The following is a 16,314-nucleotide window of genomic DNA, read 5'->3' on the forward strand; positions in this document are numbered from 1 at the left end:
ATAAACAAATACATAAGGTCTACAGCTCATCCTGTATTCTGTTTTAAGACTCTGCACGCTACAGATCTGGGCGGCTCCTTCATACCCTGACACATCTCCCCCCCCCCCTTTTTGTTTTCAACATCTGTCATGATCAGGAGAAAACTTTGAAAACTTTGTTTTGCTTTAGTTTGACTGGTGTCAATGAAAAACATACTATATTACTGGGTGGTATTGCTGGATAGGTTCCAACCACTTTTCTGCTGGCAGAAAAAGGAAGTGGTTTCCTTTGACTATCCCAAAAAGCGGTGCTTGGGGATTCATTGGACCTTCATGGACAGAACCGTGTGAGATCATGGTTGAGCATTGAGCACAGTTCCAGATTCATAGTTTCTTTCTCTCCTTCCCTTCTTGCACTGTTAGTTGAATATTGTTACGTTCAGGCTGTGCTTGGGGATTCATTGGACCTGTGGTAAGGAAATGAGCTGAATAAGATTTAGGGAAAAGTTGGCTAGATCCAACCCATTGTTATTTTCTGTGGACTAGCAAAGCTCACTACAGTCTTTGTTGATTTGAGTACATCATAGAGATAATGGTTGTCACTTCAGATGCTTTCTCTAGCCACCTGCTTTCAACTCAAGCCATTGGTTATGTGATCACCCTCCTAGTAACCAGCACATAAGTTATTTGAACCTCAGATTTATTTTCAGATCGACTCAAAAGGTAGATCACCAGTCGTGTCTGTGGTACTCCAAGATAGCAGCTCCCCACCGCCCACTGTTCAAAGGTGATCATTGAAGCAAAATCACGTGTCAGTCAGTGGAAACCATATTGGGTCATCCATTGTATATCCTTGGTTTAATTCAGAAGTCCAACTGTGGTGCTCATGTGGGCAGGAGTGCCCACCAAAACCTTTCTTGGCACTCATTAAATGTTTTTAGAAAATGGGTGGGGTCAGAGAGGGCTTTTGCCCAGCAGAGGTTCTGACTTGCCACTGAAGATCTGATTGACTATTCAGATCAAAATAACATTGTTCCAGTGACAGCTGCAACCAGTGTTGCACCTTCCTTATGAAGAGAGGCTGCAGCGTTTAGAACTCTTTAGTTTGGAGAGGAGACGTCTGAGGGGGGATATGATTGAAGTCTATAAAATTATGCGTGGGGTTGAAAATGTAAACAGAGAGACATTTTTCTCTCTTTCTCACAAAACTAGAACAAGGGGGCATACATTGAAAATGCTGGGGGGAAGAATAAGGACTAATAAAAGGAAACCTTTTTTCTCGCAATGTGTGATTGGTGTTTGGAATATGCTGCCACAGGAGATGGTGATGGCCACTAACCTGGATAGCTTTAAAAAGGGCTTGGACAGATTTTTGGAGGAGAAGTCGATCTATGGCTACCAATCTTGATCCTCCTTGATCTGAGAAGTGCCTTAACAGACCAGGTGCTCAGGAGCAACAGCCGCAGGAGGCCATTGCTTTCACATCCTGCATGTGAGATCCCAAAGGCACCTGGTGGGCCACTTTGAGTAGCAGAGAGCTGGACTAGATAGACTCTGATCTGATCCAGCTGGCTTGTTCTTATGTTCTTAATGTTTGCATTCTTTTCTCTCACTGCTCTTCTCTAATGTATTTTTTAAAAATTACTTCTCTTATCCCCTGCACTTGGGCTTCCTTTGTGTGACTGGCTCTCCCACCTGCTGCAGCCATTTTGTGGTTGTGCTCACCACCTTGTATCTGAATTTCAAATGTGCCCACAGACTTCGAAAGGTTGGGGACCCCTGATCTAATTTACTTCAAGGTCCCAGAGTTGCTGACTTCTGAACAACTCTCTGAATTGATGTTAGGCTTTGTCGCATTCCAGGCTGTTTTTGACATCTCTTCCCCCTGCCCCATAGCCCCATTGTGGTTTGTTGCAGAAGCGACTGCAAAGGGTTCAACTGAGGCCTAAGGGTTGTTTCTGTCCCAACGTTCCCTGTCTGTTAAACTATGGGGAAAAGCTTGCCTTCAAACAAGTTGGAGAACTGAAGAAATTATCTCGGAGGCTGCAGTTCAGGAAAGGAAGGAGAAAAAGAGAAAGAAGGTGCACAATCGTGTTAAGGGTTAAAAATGGTTTTGTTAATTTAGCTCCCATCTAGCTCCAGAGAAAATTTAAGCTTCAGTGAAGTTATGAATGAAAACCGAAAATCATGATAGAAAATGGATTCCTGAAAGGGAGGGGGAGGAGGAAAGGAATGGACTGGAACGGGAGAGGGAAGAGAAAGATAACAACCCACCAGTTCAAAAAACAAAAGACTTTGCTAGAAGCAAAATGGGTTCCAGCTGGACAAATACAGTGGGATGGAAAAAAGGTTGGGACGGACTGTGTCACTCCTATTGTGGTCCCCATCCGTTGTCCTTCATTCCATTCCAGACCCCACATTTAAAAGCAAAATTCTACATTGGTCCATTTTGGTGAGATGGAGAAGATTTGGGAACCTAGAAGGGACTTTGGGGACCTAGAAGGGGCTGGTTTTTTAAAGCAACTTGCTTACTTTCTGAAGCAGCCCTGTTGCCTTTAATAGGAATGTGCTGGAGTAAATCAGTTGTTGAATGAAATTCATGAGCTTTTCTGCTGCCTGTTCATGTTGCAAGTAAAGTTTTCCTCAAAAGTTTGCACTTCGGAACGAAAACTGAACATGCCAGGTTCTTTTATTTTATAAAATTCTTGTGCTCTGTAAATAGAGAAACACCCTGGTAGTTTTTCTCACATTCAATTTTGCCACCTTGAGGGGAAAAAACTGAGAGCGTTAAGGTATTTATGGGTACAGAGTGAGAATCGGAGGCTTGCTTCTTTTTTAATTGCACAGAGAGAATCCTTAGTATCAAACTAGTAGTGGAGGGGTGGGGGGTGGATGGAGATGTTTGAATGAACTGAACTTACTTGGTTCACAGTCTGACTTCCAGGATATGTTTTTGGTTAGTCTTCTAATTTGATTTAACAGTTTGAGAGTGACCCTATTAACAAATCAAAGCACAGACAACCAAGGGGGGAAAGGAAGCATATCTTTCTGAATGTTTTTTCTGGAAGTTTGAAAATGGGAAGCAGATTTGGAATTTGCATAATGTGGAACTGAAATATTCAGTGATTCAGGTTTTTTCATATTTTTCAATACGAGTGAAAAGCATCAGTCTGGATGTGAGAAGGTGAAGAAGGTACAGATGGACCCAAGAAGCTGTTTGCTGTGACCAGGGGTGTGGACTGACTATTAACTTGATGGGGAACTTCCTGGTGGGCTCCTACCCTGGAGGGCTCCTAACTAGATCTGAGCATAGTAGCACCTCTGGTGCCAGCCTGCAGTGCTAAAGGAGTTGCTTAACTTGGCTTGTTCCTGAGCTGTTTTAACATCCCGGTCCACCCCGATAATGGCACAAGATTTGGGGAGCAGCAGCTGCCATCCCACAATTTGTGAAGTGGGGCATCTTATGTAAATTGAGCTTAGAAAGGCCTTTTCTTCTGTAGGACTGTCCTAGAAAAGGGCAAAATCGCTTGAAAAACCTTTTGAGTGCATTGAGGACAGTGGCCTTTCTATGCTCAGTCTTCTCGCTTGATTGGTTCATAAAGGGAGAAATGATCCTTCAGGACTATGAGACCCAGGTCAAAACGTTGGCTGTTTCCCCTTCCCCTCTTGCCACCTTTTTATCCTGTCCTTTTTCTGAAGGCAGCATATAAGGTACTCCCTTTTAGCATTTTACTGTAACAACCACCTTGTGAGGTAGATCAGCTGATATAGAGCGACGGGCACAAATTAATCCAGCAAGTTTCAAGACAGTGGGGCACTTTGATTGAGGTTTCCCAGTTCAGAGGCCAAAATTCTAACCCCTACAAAATTATTTCAGAGGGTAGCTGTCCTGGTCTGCAGTAGAACAGTTAGATTTGAGTCTAGTAGCGCCTGGGAGACCAATCAGGTTTTGAAGGGTAAGCTTTTGAGAGTCAGAGCTTTCTTCGCTACATCTCTGAGGTGCTACTGGATCAAATCTAGCTGTTCCACTACAAGGTTGTGAATCACAGCAAACCTCAGTTAGGTTGTGAATCACAGCAAACCTCAGTTAGTAGGAACTATGATGAATAAGCCAGCTGCAAACCCTAATTTGAAATCCTGGTTTGGGTGTTTTTTGGAACCAGGACTGCATCAATACAGTTTGTAAACCAGGTTTTATCGTGACATCTGACATCTGAACGCAGCTGTTCTGTTGGCACAGTTACAAAACAGATCAAACCACTCTCCTTGATTGCTGCATTAGGAGTTTCTTGTGATTACAAGCAGCTACTCCGACTGCATTGGAAAAACTCTGCATGTGTCAAAGAGTTAAACTATTAATTCTGTGTGTATGTGTAGTTCTATTTCAGGTTCAGCTGTGATGGAAGTTGTTTTTGGTTCTGGCTAATGAAGGTTCAGGAAATAGTTTAACCTACCTGAACCAAATCAGTTCTGGTCGAGCTGAGAAAATTGAAATACCCATTCATATCATGATGCTGATTTGCAAAGTGGGGCAGAATTAACTAAGAACTCTTGATTAGTTACAGCTTCAAATGTCAGCAGTAAATATTATGAAGGATGCATGTTTCATAACTTTTTATGGTATTTATACTGTTCAGTTTTATAATCAGCAATATAAGCAAGATTGTTTCGTCAAAGTCAAAGTCAAATACCTTTAATGGCATATAAGTAAAATTGTTTCATCACAGGTTACCTGCCCTGGGTTCAGTGCTTTTAGAGAGAGATTTTTATCTCCCCTTTTCTCCTGTTTCCCCACAGCATCACAATGCATCTGTGTATCTCCTGGGGTTTCTCTGGCTTTTCTTCTGTCATTCTCAAACCTGGTTTTCTCTGAAGTTTAGAAAAGATCTCAACTCTGTCCCCATAGCAGCCGTTTCCTACCTCTATCTTTTTTTTTTTTTGGGGGGGGGGGGGTTAAATCAGCCCTAGAATGTTGTTATAGTGATATAACATTAAACCAATAAATAAACCCAAGATTCCTTGAATTCCCAGCTTTTATTTTAAAGAGGAAGTCTATAGCTGCTTCCATTGAAGAGTTATAAATCGAAAAGCATACCTCTGCAATGGAAGATTTGGAATTCAGAGAATCGGATAAAGATGTTAGTGTAATGGCATATCAATATTTTGAGATTCTGAGGCTGGTTTTTTTTTTAAAAATGGAAAGACTCTGGTGGCCCGGGGTGGCTGCAGCTGCCGCTGATTGCCTGCAGCAGGAAATCTATGGGGAAACTTTCCAAACGCAGTCCTGTTGCTGTGGCGCTTTATCAGTAGCCACACCAGCAAGAGGAAAGCTGCACAAACCCATCCCAACACTATGTGATCCCCAAGCTTTGAAAAGCTGCAATGAACAGAAGCCCGAACAAACAAAAGTTGTTTACAACTTTGGTTTGACATGATGCATTCTGGTTGAGAACAGGATCTTATCAATACTTCCAGTGTTTTAGCTGAATGTTGAGGAGGAAGAGGAGGAGGAGGAGGAGGAGGAGTTTGGATTTATACCCCCCCCTTCTCTCCTGTAAGGAGACTCAAAGGGGCTTACAATCTCTTTTCCCTTCCCCCCACACAACAAACACCCTGTGAGGAGGGTGGGGCTGAGAGAGCTCCGAAGAACTGTGACTAGCCCAAGGTCACCCAGCTGGCATGTGTGGGAGTGCACAGGCTAATCTAATTCCCCAGATAAGCCTCCGCAGCTCAAGTGGCAGAGGGGGGAATCAAACCAGGTTCCTCCAGATTCGTATGCACCTTCTCTTAACCACTGTGCCACTGCTATCACTGGATTAGGAAGTATCTGAACATTTTGGGGATGGAGCTTGGGGAGGGGAGGGACCTTAGCAGGGTGCAATGCCATAGAGTCCACTCTACAAAACAGCCATTTTGTTCAAGGGAACTGTTCTCTATTAACTGGAGATCAGTTGTAACAGCAGGAGATCTCTAGCCCCCACTTGGTTGTAAGGTTAAAGTAAAGTACCTGTTCATTACTGACACATGGAACGATATCACATCATGACATTTACTAGGCAGACTTAGCTTATGGGCGGGGTTTGCCTTTGCCTTCCTCAGTTTACCCCCAGCAAGCTGGGTACTCATTTTACCAACCTCAGAAGGATGGAAGGTTGAGTCAACCTTCAGCTGGCTACCTGAAACCAACTTCCATTGGGATCCAACTCAGGTCATGAGCAGACCTTTGACTGCAATGCTGCACCTTGCCCGTAGGTGCCATGGGGCTCTCACCTGGCGGAACCTCCTCCCCTCTTTTTTTCAAAGCCAGCAATGTCATTTTGTTTGTTTCTCTTCACCTGTTCAGTTTCAACAAAGGTGTTTCCAGAAATATTTCAAATTATTTTGTGGATGGCTTTATATAAAAGCGTGATTGATGCTTTTGGTTCAGGTTAAGTTTGAAAGATTTGTTGGAAAGATCTGAGGGGAATGTTAAATCTGATTAGAGGGAATGAAGGGAGGGCTTTGTAGGAATTTAAGGACTCAAGAAAAGTAAGGTGATTTGAATGGGTAGTCCATTTACTTAAGATGTGTGATAAATGACAAAAGTTTTGTCCTTGGGATCTTAAAGATAGTAACCAAGTCAGTGATTGGTTGATTATTGTTCCTTTTCTTCTCTGGGGCCTCTTCCGCACATGCAGAATAATGCACTTTCAATCCATTTTTACAATTGTTTGCAAGTGGATTTTGCTCTGGTTCTTTCCGCGCATGCAGAATAATTCACTTTCAAACCCACTTTGCAGCTGGATTTTATTGTGCAGAATAGCAAAATCCACTTTCAAACAATTGTGAAAGTGGATTGAAAGTACATTAGTCTGCATGTGTTCTGCAACCTTGTCTCTCAATCTATTGATTTTAAGAACATTTGTAAATCTGCAATAAGGGCCACACACAAAAAGTAGTTCATCTGTTTATGCCAAGGAATGGGCCAAGCCTGAAGGCTGACATACCTCTTTGACATAGCGGATTGGCATTGCTTCTTATACTCAAGTTTTCTGCTTTAATGAAAGTCAGGAGAGATGTGTTGGAGAATGCAGAGCATTCAGACCACTAACTCTAAATAAAACAGAAGAATAGAGAAAGGTCTACAAATTGGCAATGGAAATGCTAGTCGGAAGGGATTTCACTTTCTCAACCAAAATGTTGTGCTTTTGAACACTTGGAAAACTCTTCAGCATAAGTGCTATCTTAAAGAAAAAAATTCTGATCAATGTGTAAGTATTGTGTAGCAACAGTGAACTTATTGCATTTTTAAAAGAAATCTGGAAAGACTGTTGATCTAATTAGATGAGATGTTGGGGGTATCCATGAGTGGATATTTCTAGATTTGTTCTGTTATGAAAAGCAAATAATGGCACTCTGGTTGGTTCAGATTGGGGTTGGAGCATTAGGAGGAGAAAGGTTTTAATTATTTTACCCCAGCATGGTTTTTGCCCATTGAAATTTATCTGGCCCCCTCCTGCTCCTAGCACTGCCAAGTTAAGGACTGGGACACCCTCACTTTTTAATGTCTCTCGAGCTAACAACGGTGTGTGCTGGGAGGTATAATGCCATAGAGTTCACCCCCTGAAGCAACCATTTTATTCAGAGAAACTGATCTTGGGTCTGGAGAGCAATTGTAATAGTGGGAGATCTCCCGGAGCCCCATGGCGGTAGGTGACTTTAGGGTTCATGTTGTAACTCGCTCTACGCGGGCCTTCCCTTGCGTTTGATTCGGAAATTAAAACTGGTCCAAAATGCAGCGGCGCGCTTGCTCACAGGAGGCGCCTTTAGAGAGCACATTCAGCCTGTGTTGCGCCAGCTGCATTGGCTCCCAGTCGAATTCCAAATCATCTTCAAGGTGTGGGTTTTGACCTTTAAGGCATTACGCGGCCTGGGACCCTCGTACCTTCGGGACCGCATTACCCCATACGTCCCTTCTCGGCCTCTGCGTTCAGCAGAGGCCAATCTGCTGGTGGTCCCCAGCCCCTCAATGATGCGGCTGGCCTCCACACGGGCCAGGACCTTTACAGCGCTGGCCCCGGCCTGGTGGAACACCCTTCCTCCAACTGTCCGGGCCCTGCGGGACCTTGGTGAGTTCCGCAGGGCTTTGTAAGACCTTGTTGTTCCACCGGGCCTTTGGGGTGTCCAGCTGCTGATATGGTGCCCCCCACTGCTCTTTGCTCTGGCACTGGTACATCAGAGCCCCTCATATTGAGGGGCCTGCCGTCCCCCCTTTTTGGGGTGGGTTTTAATTGAGTTTTGGACGCCTCCTGTTTCATTGTTAATTGTTAGCCGCTGTTTTATGTATTTTAAGATGTTTTATTGATGGAGCCTATGTTTTGTATTGTATTGGATTTGCTCCTGTTTAATGTTTTACACTATGTTGTTCCCCGCCCGGAGCCCTTTGGGGATCGGGCGGTATAGAAATTGAATTAATAAAAAAATATAAATAAATAAATAAATAAAAGTTTGGGGCTGACAACCGAGGCTAGAATGTTTCCAGAGGGATGATTCAGCTAAAAGTTTAACCAGATGTTAAAGAGAAGGAGTGCTAATTCCTTTCACGGCCCTGAGAGACAAGATGTTTGACACTAATGACTGTCTCTTAACTCTACTGTGAACTTTGCTCTGGATCATCCCTTGCCAAACATCTGCTTGCTTGTGGGGTGTAAGGTCCCACTAGGGCCACAAGCTTTGAGGGCATATCGGCCGGTCAGCTGAATGCGCTTTTTAAACTGTTTTAACACTTAGCTCCTGAAAGCAGCTTCCAGATCAAAGAGGCCGACTCTTGAGGCAAAAGTGGCTTGAAATTACAATTCTGAGCTAGATTAGCAATGGTCTTCATCGAAACTGGCAGATTTATTCACTGTTTTGCTTTATTCACTCAGTGTGGATTATTTTTATGTCCTGACTTGGAACCTCGGGAGGGAGCCAACTAAGGTCGGCTCCGTCCCCGGGAGTGCCCCACCCCACCCACCCCACGTTGGTTTCTGTTCAGGACACCAGTGCAACCCCGCCACAGCCCCAGTCTTGTGGGCTTCACCACATCAGGACTGAGGGGCCGGTAGCCTCCGATGTGCCTACCTCCTCCAATGGGGCATGTGCCCTGGAGAGGGCAAATGTGGTGCCACAAAGCCGTGCTGCTCCCCCAAGCCCTTTTGCCCCCCTTCCCTTTGAATGGGGCTCATAATATGTAACCGAATAGATAAAGTTGAGGCTCATCTCTTTGCAGTTTGAATAGTGCAGTTTAAAAACTTGGTCAGTCTAGTTTTCTTTTCTTTTTTTTTAAGCACACACAGGCACACACGCACACAAATTAAATTGTTTTTCCAGTTGAGTGGAGAAATCTGTTCTACTCTTGCACATTAATGAAAGGCAATTTTTTGCAATGAGTCAGTTCTTAACTGTGAGTAAATCTGGCAATTGCTAGCTAGGCATCCTTGGAGGGAAGCAAGTGACTTTACTTTGCTCAGTGTCCCTCTGTCCCCTGGGACTTCAGCTGTGTGGTCCGGGAAAGTGCATGCAATTTCATTGTTCCACTACACAGTGCAGAATGTAACCCCCCACCCACCCACCCACCCCCGCACGCACGCACACACATTCACATTCTTTCCCCGCCAGTGCCAAGAGACATGCTCAGTGTGGGAACTGTTGTCTAACCTGCCAACGCAGAATGTTTGCTATGGTCCAGTTGGTTTTTGTGCTACATAGCAGAAGGGTTTGTTGAGTGACATTGTTTGCGGCAAATTGCTACTCTCTCCACAGCAAGTTGTGGTAAAGAGACTATTTCAAACCTATTTATTTTAGAAAACTGGACTTTGAACAAGGAAACTCAGTAAATAATTAATTAATAGTACAGTCATCTCCTACTAATAGAACATCCAAAGAAAAGAAAGTCTGGTTCACTTAGAATCATAGAGTTGGAAGAGACCCACGAGGGCCATCAAGTCCAACCCCCTGCCATGCAGGAACACACAATCAAAGCACTCCTGACATATAATCATCCAGCCTCTGTTTAAAAACCTCCACTTAAATATGTGTGTGTGCATTGCATTGTTCTAGTTCTTGGTACAATTAGATGCTAGATGTAAATCTACTCCCTAAGAATATATTTATCAATCCTCAGTTATTCTTTTATTGGTAACTAGCAGGCCCGGCCACGCGTTGCTGTGGCTCAGTCTGGTGAAGTGGAAAAGAAAGAAAAGGGGAAGCGAACGATTCGAACATGTGTCATTGCACAATGCTTGCCCGTCGCTCCCCTCCCTCTCTCCCGTTCCCTCGCATGGCACCCCGCCCCTCCCCTCCCTAACATTCCCCTTCCTCTGCTAGGGTAGGTGGGCCATGTCCAGGTGGCTGGCCCTGTCCCTTTCACTCCCTTCCCTGGCAGGCGAATTACCTAGCTGAAAACATGCTGGAAGGTATGAGCGACGTTGTGTTCAAATTTCAGAGCGTTTGGTCCAGCAAACCTCCAGACTCTCCCTCATCTTCCCCTTCCTCCGCCAAGGTGGGTGGGCCATGTCCAGATGGCGGACCCGATCCCTTTCACTCCAGATGGCAGCGGTTTTCAAGGAAGGCATGGTTGTTTTCCATGTCTGAGCCTTCGGGGAGGGCGGTATACAAATATAATAAATAAATAAATAAATAAATAAATAAATAAATAAATAAATGTATCAGTGGGTGTTGCTTTGACGGCCAGCAGATGGCGCTGTTGCAGAACAGAACTGTGGTTCCAACTGTCACAGGTGTGGCATGTACACAATAACTGGCACAGTTGTGACATGTACACAACAGGAGGTGTGGAAACAGTATGGAAACCTGGCCGCATGCGAATGCGACGTTGTGTGAAAATTTCAAAGTAATTGGTCCAGTAGTTTGGGAGATTACCTGTCAGCAGAAAAATGCACTGATAGATTTTTATATATATAGATTTACTGAGTGATCCTAAACCCTGTCGCATCCAAGTAATTCTGTTAAAATCAATGAGTTTAGCAGGCTTTAACTCTGTTTAGGATTGCACTGTTAAGCATTAAAAAAACTGCTAAGGAACTTCAACTCGTTTTATTCGGTTTGAATTGTTTTTCTTATTACCCTGGTTTTCACAAGTTTTTCTTTTGATTAATCTGATGTTACATTTTATTTCCACCCCAAAACGAAAATGGTGAGCTTATAAATCTTAAAAATTAAATAATGGATTAATTATTAACCAACTTCTGTCCTTTGATAAGAACCAAATGTCTGTTTGAGAGCACTTCTGCATAATGGGCCTATAAGAGCTGAAACTCGCTGCTATGATAATTTGTTAAATGTTCTTCCTTAGGCTTAAGCATCTAAGCATCTTTCCAAAGGCATCTTAAGGAGGGACAAAGAGGCAAAATGCAATCCTTGGAAATCCTGTAGCAGAACAGCCCTTGTGGGGAATGGAGTGGAGAAGCAGCTTTAACTGAAAACACCTCAGGAATTGTGCATTTTCAGACTGACCTTCTTTTCTTGACCCTCTTAGCTAATCTGGAGAACCGGGTTTGATTCCCCACTCCTCCACCTGAGTGGCGGAGGCTTATTTGGTGAACCAGATGTGTTTCCGCACTCCTACATTCCTGCTGGGTGACCTTGGGCAATTCACAGTTCTCTCAGAACTCTCTCAGCCCCAGCTGCCTCACAAGGTGTCTGTTGTGGGGAGAAGAAGGGAAAGGAGCTTGTAAGCCACCTTGAGTCTCCTTACAGGAGAGAAAGGTTGGGTATAAATCCAAACTCCTCCTCCTCCTCCTCGTCAGCTCTTGGAAGCAAAGGTCCGAGAAGGTGCCAGCAAAAGGTCCAAGAAGGGACTTATGAGATAGTGTAGAATCTAGCACACTGCAGACTTCATTGTGGTTTGTGGTTTGTGACGGATATGCCAAATACAGAGCTGGGTGGATTGTATCCTTCAAGACAATCCTGGTCAGCTTTGTGGCTGAGAGAGGAGCATCTTCTCTCCCATTGTCTTCCAATGAGGCAGCCAACTCTGGTGCACAAGTAACCATTCCACTGGGACTCCAGAATTGTTCCAGGGCCAGCCCCAGGAGGAAATAGCTAAGACACTACGCTGTCATTTTGGCTTGATTGCACTTCCTGTGAGTCAGATGCTCCCTGTCAGTATCTTGTTTTTTTTTGTATTGATCTTGCCTTAATATCCATCTGGTGTCTTGTAAGGCTGATGTCTGAGGAGGTTGCACTCAGCCTGCGTCCCTCTCTCTTTTGTCTGCTGCTCCTGTGGGCTGTTTGCTGCCCCCCTGAGGCAGATGATACTTCAGGACTAACGGATTGATACCTTAAAAAAAAATTTGTTCATAGTATTCTCCAGTACTGGTTGAAAAAAAAGTCGTAATTATGTAATCTCAGTCATAATTACTGAAGTGTACTTTCAGCAGGTCAATCATGCACAGCCAGAACTAACCAACATGTGCCATTGAGTCGCAAGTGATTTACAGCTACTCAGCAGGGTTTTCAAGGCAAGAAACTAACTGAGGTGGTTTGCCATTTGCCTTCCACTGTGTAATGACCCTATGTTCCTAGTTGGTTTTCCATCCAAGTACTAACCTGCTTTGTTTCTGAGACCTGACAAGATCAGGCTACCTGGACCATACAAGTCAGGTTAACTAAGCAACATACAATTTATTATTTACATTGTAAAGTTAACAGTGGATCGGATCTCAGATATAGAGGCCAGGCCCATTTTGGGCTGGTTGGTTTCACTTTCCAATTGCTTCCCTCACAGCCCCCCCCACCTCCCCCCAGCCAAATTTTACTGACACTTTCCGGCCAATGAAGGATTGTAGATTGTAGCAATAGACTGTGGCTGCCCTGTGGGAGCCAGTGGCTGCCAGGAATGCATTGCAAAGAATTGGTTTTCAGGGGAGGCACAGGGCCAGTGAAGGAGCCTAATTGAGGGCAACAATCGTTTCCAGGAGCAGAGAGCCAGGAGAACAGAGCCGCCCAGAAGGATGAGAGGAAAATAGGCCTCTAAACATCTCAGTGGGAGAGCAATCTTCTGCCTGGTGCTCTATTCTCAGCAACACAAAACAGGGACTTGGGTACGGGAAAGGGTTGTAAGGGCTCATTCCTTCAGCAGCAAGAAACGAAGGAGAGAGCTGGGAGGTAGGGCCATAGACGGGGCAGGAGGGGAGAGGAGAGGATAGAAGTAGTAAAAGGCAGGCCTCTCTTCTCAGTCACAACAGAGCACAAGGGACAATTTGCACTCTGTAGGCATTTGCTTAGAATGCATCTCATGAAATTAGGCTGTTTTCAAGCCATGGGTAGAAATTTGGTGACGGTGCGAAACAGCAGAGACCAACTTACATTTTTGCCTGTCTTTCAAACCATTTCATTAACCATTATTTTAGATAGTTCTCTTCCAGCAAGGGATCCTTAAAGCTTTCCTATGTTTTTGGCTGCTTGTTGTTTTCGTCTCTCTGTGCTGTTTTATATGATGTTTTCAAGAAGTGTTGCACATTGCCTCGAACCCTGGATTGTTGGAATGGCAAGCACTACATTTTAATGTATTGTCGAAGGCTTTCACGGCCAGATTCAACTGGTTGTGGTGGGTTTTCCAGGCTGTGTGGCCATGGTCTGGTAGATCTTGTTCCTAACGTTTCACCTGCATCTGTGGCTGGCATCTTCAGAGGTGTATCACAGAGGGAAGTCTGTTACACACTGTGTCCAGTGAGAAGGGAATGTTTTAGTGGGGTTTCCTTCTCACTGGTTCCCTTCTCACTGGACACAGTGTGTAACAGACTTCCCTCTGTGATACACCTCTGAAGATGCCAGCCATAGATGCTGGTGAAATGTTTGGAACAAGATGTACCAGACCACGGCCACACAGCCCGGAAAACCCACAACAACTACATTTTAAGTTAAATAGGATGAATGATTTTATCAGGGTTCACTAGTACTGGGAGAGGGTCTTGCATCTTAAGAGCTGCTAGGAAGGAAAATTTGGCCATTTGCAATTTTGCTTTCCTGTCCTTGTAGCTCTGTGTTGAGGAAATCTGTATTTAATGAAAATCTAAGATGTAAGATTGTCGAAGGCTTTCGCGGCCAGAATCACTGGGGTGTTGTGGGATTTCCGGGCTGTATGGCCACGTATGCTACTGGAACACGGCCATACAGCCCTGAAACCCCACAACAGCCCAATCTAAGATCTCTTAAAGGCATAAGTTGTGGTAATATTAACAGTATTCAGTGGGCAGGATCTTTACGTTGTTCCTGGCTCCCGCCAAATAACAACATGGACATATATTTAACCATGCAGTTCCAAGGACTTAAGGGAGTATGATTATCCTCATTTCGCGTCCTGTTCTGGGTTTTTTGGGGGGAGAAGGGATGCCTGCTGACCACCAGGAAGAAAATGGGGAGAGATCAATGGACTGCGGTTTAAGGGGGAAGCAGGAAAATCCTTCTTGATGAGGTCTGAGCATTATTGGGTGGTGGTGGAGAGTGTCATTAAAATGCAGCCAACTTATGGTGACCCTGCAGGGTTTTCAAAGGAAGACATGAGCAAAGGAAGAGACAATTGCCTACCTCTGCATAGCAACCTTGGAGTTCCTTGGTGGTCTCCTATCCAAGTACTAACCAGGAATGACCTTTCTTAGCTTCTGAAGTCTGTTGAGATTGGGCTAACCTGGGCCATGCAAGTCAGGGATTGTTGGGTGATTACCATATTTCTGTAGGAGAATTTAAAAAATGTTTAATGTGGCCCAAGGTCAGTATTTCTCCTCAAGAGAACAGAGTTAGAGCTGAGACAGATCAGGAAGAATATCCATGTAAAGATCTGCTTCTGGACTGTTAACATTTCAGGTTGCAGGTGGAGAGTTCTGCCACATGAAATACTCCCCTCACATGCAAAACTAACTTGTGAGGGAGAAGCATTTAAAGTAACCATTTCCTAATATTCTAATTCTGAATAAACGAATTACCCATTGGTAGCCTAAAATGGTGCAATCATGCATTCAACGGATGGACTTTTGCTTGCCTGGTTTTGCTCTAGTACATAGGTGTCAAACTCGCGGCCCTCCAGATGTTCTGGACCACTGGCTCAGCATCATGCTGGCAGGGGATGATGGGAACTGTAGTCCATAACATCTGGAGGGCCGCGAGTTTGACTCCTGTACTCTAATATGTTGAAGGCTTGAGCAGATCCATGTGTGCCACTCTTCAGAGACCCACTTGAACCCCAGAAGCAGTAATGTGGTTCTACTTTTTTCTGAGAAGTGAGCTGTTGAGGGGAGTGGCATGGGGGGGGCTTTATAGTTTGTATGCTCTACACCACACCTTTCTGAAGACCCAAGTGAAGAACTGAATTGTGCCAGATTGTAGTTCCAGAGGTACAAACAGGACCACTCTTGGCAAAAAGTCTGCAATTTACTTTTTATATGCATTGACTGATTGATTTTCCCCCCCCTCAGCCATGGAAAAGTCGTGGAGCAGCATCAATTTCAAAATCAAACCGTCTTTTTTTGTTGATGCCTAGGACTTCTCGTGCTGATAGATTAAATTGATGTTGTACACCAGAATTGCTCGGTTCTCGGGTGATGATTGGTTGCCAAACCCTCCCTTATCTCATCCTCATATGTTTCTTTTCATTAGACGTGGAGCAGATGGCCATCGATTGGCTCACAGGCAACTTCTACTTTGTGGATGACATTGATGACCGGATATTTGTCTGCAACAAGAATGGGGACACCTGTGTCACGCTGCTTGACCTGGAGCTCTATAACCCTAAAGGCATCGCACTGGACCCAACCATGGGGTGAGAACTCATAAGAGTGCCACATGCATGAAAACATCTACTTGCTTTGAGAAAGCACATTCCATGTCATCTAAACCTCACGTAGTAGATTCTGATAGTAGAACAATGCGCAATCTGGAACTGTAGAAAGGGGCAGTTCTGTGCATACATCTGGGCAACTGATGTCTGTCCACCCCACCCTGCCCAGCTGTTGGGTTGATTTGCTCAAATAAATTCTTAAAGCAGAGTTTAAACAGGCCATGACTTTCCCTGATGATAAGTAAGTAGCCACATGGTGTGCTTCTGTGCTCTTAAGTTGGTTGTTATGTCCTTTTCAGTGCCTGCTAAGTTAGTTGTAATGTCCTTTGAACAAAACAACAGATTTGACTGCTGCATTAATGAGACACTCCTGTCCATGGAGGAGATGTATATGGCTGCTTTAGGTGGCTGTAATGGCTTTGGCATGAGTGCCTCACGACAGAATTTAAACTAAAAAGAAGGTTCTCTTAATAAGAGTGACCTTCGGGGTGATTACTGATCAGGTACTGACCCCAAGT

General features: G+C 44.4%; 1 protein-coding gene across 1 annotated transcript in view; it reads left to right on the plus strand.

The window, feature by feature from the left end:
* The window catches only part of LRP1 (LDL receptor related protein 1), a 466,085-nt gene that overhangs the window by 254,893 nt on the left and 194,878 nt on the right, over window positions 1–16,314 (plus strand). The window contains 1 exon segment of the mRNA XM_048487597.1: window positions 15,616–15,778. Within this exon segment, the coding sequence (XP_048343554.1) occupies window positions 15,616–15,778 (163 nt within the window).

This window comes from Sphaerodactylus townsendi, linkage group LG03 (assembly GCF_021028975.2).
Source record: "Sphaerodactylus townsendi isolate TG3544 linkage group LG03, MPM_Stown_v2.3, whole genome shotgun sequence".
Taxonomy (NCBI): Eukaryota; Metazoa; Chordata; class Lepidosauria; order Squamata; family Sphaerodactylidae; genus Sphaerodactylus; species Sphaerodactylus townsendi.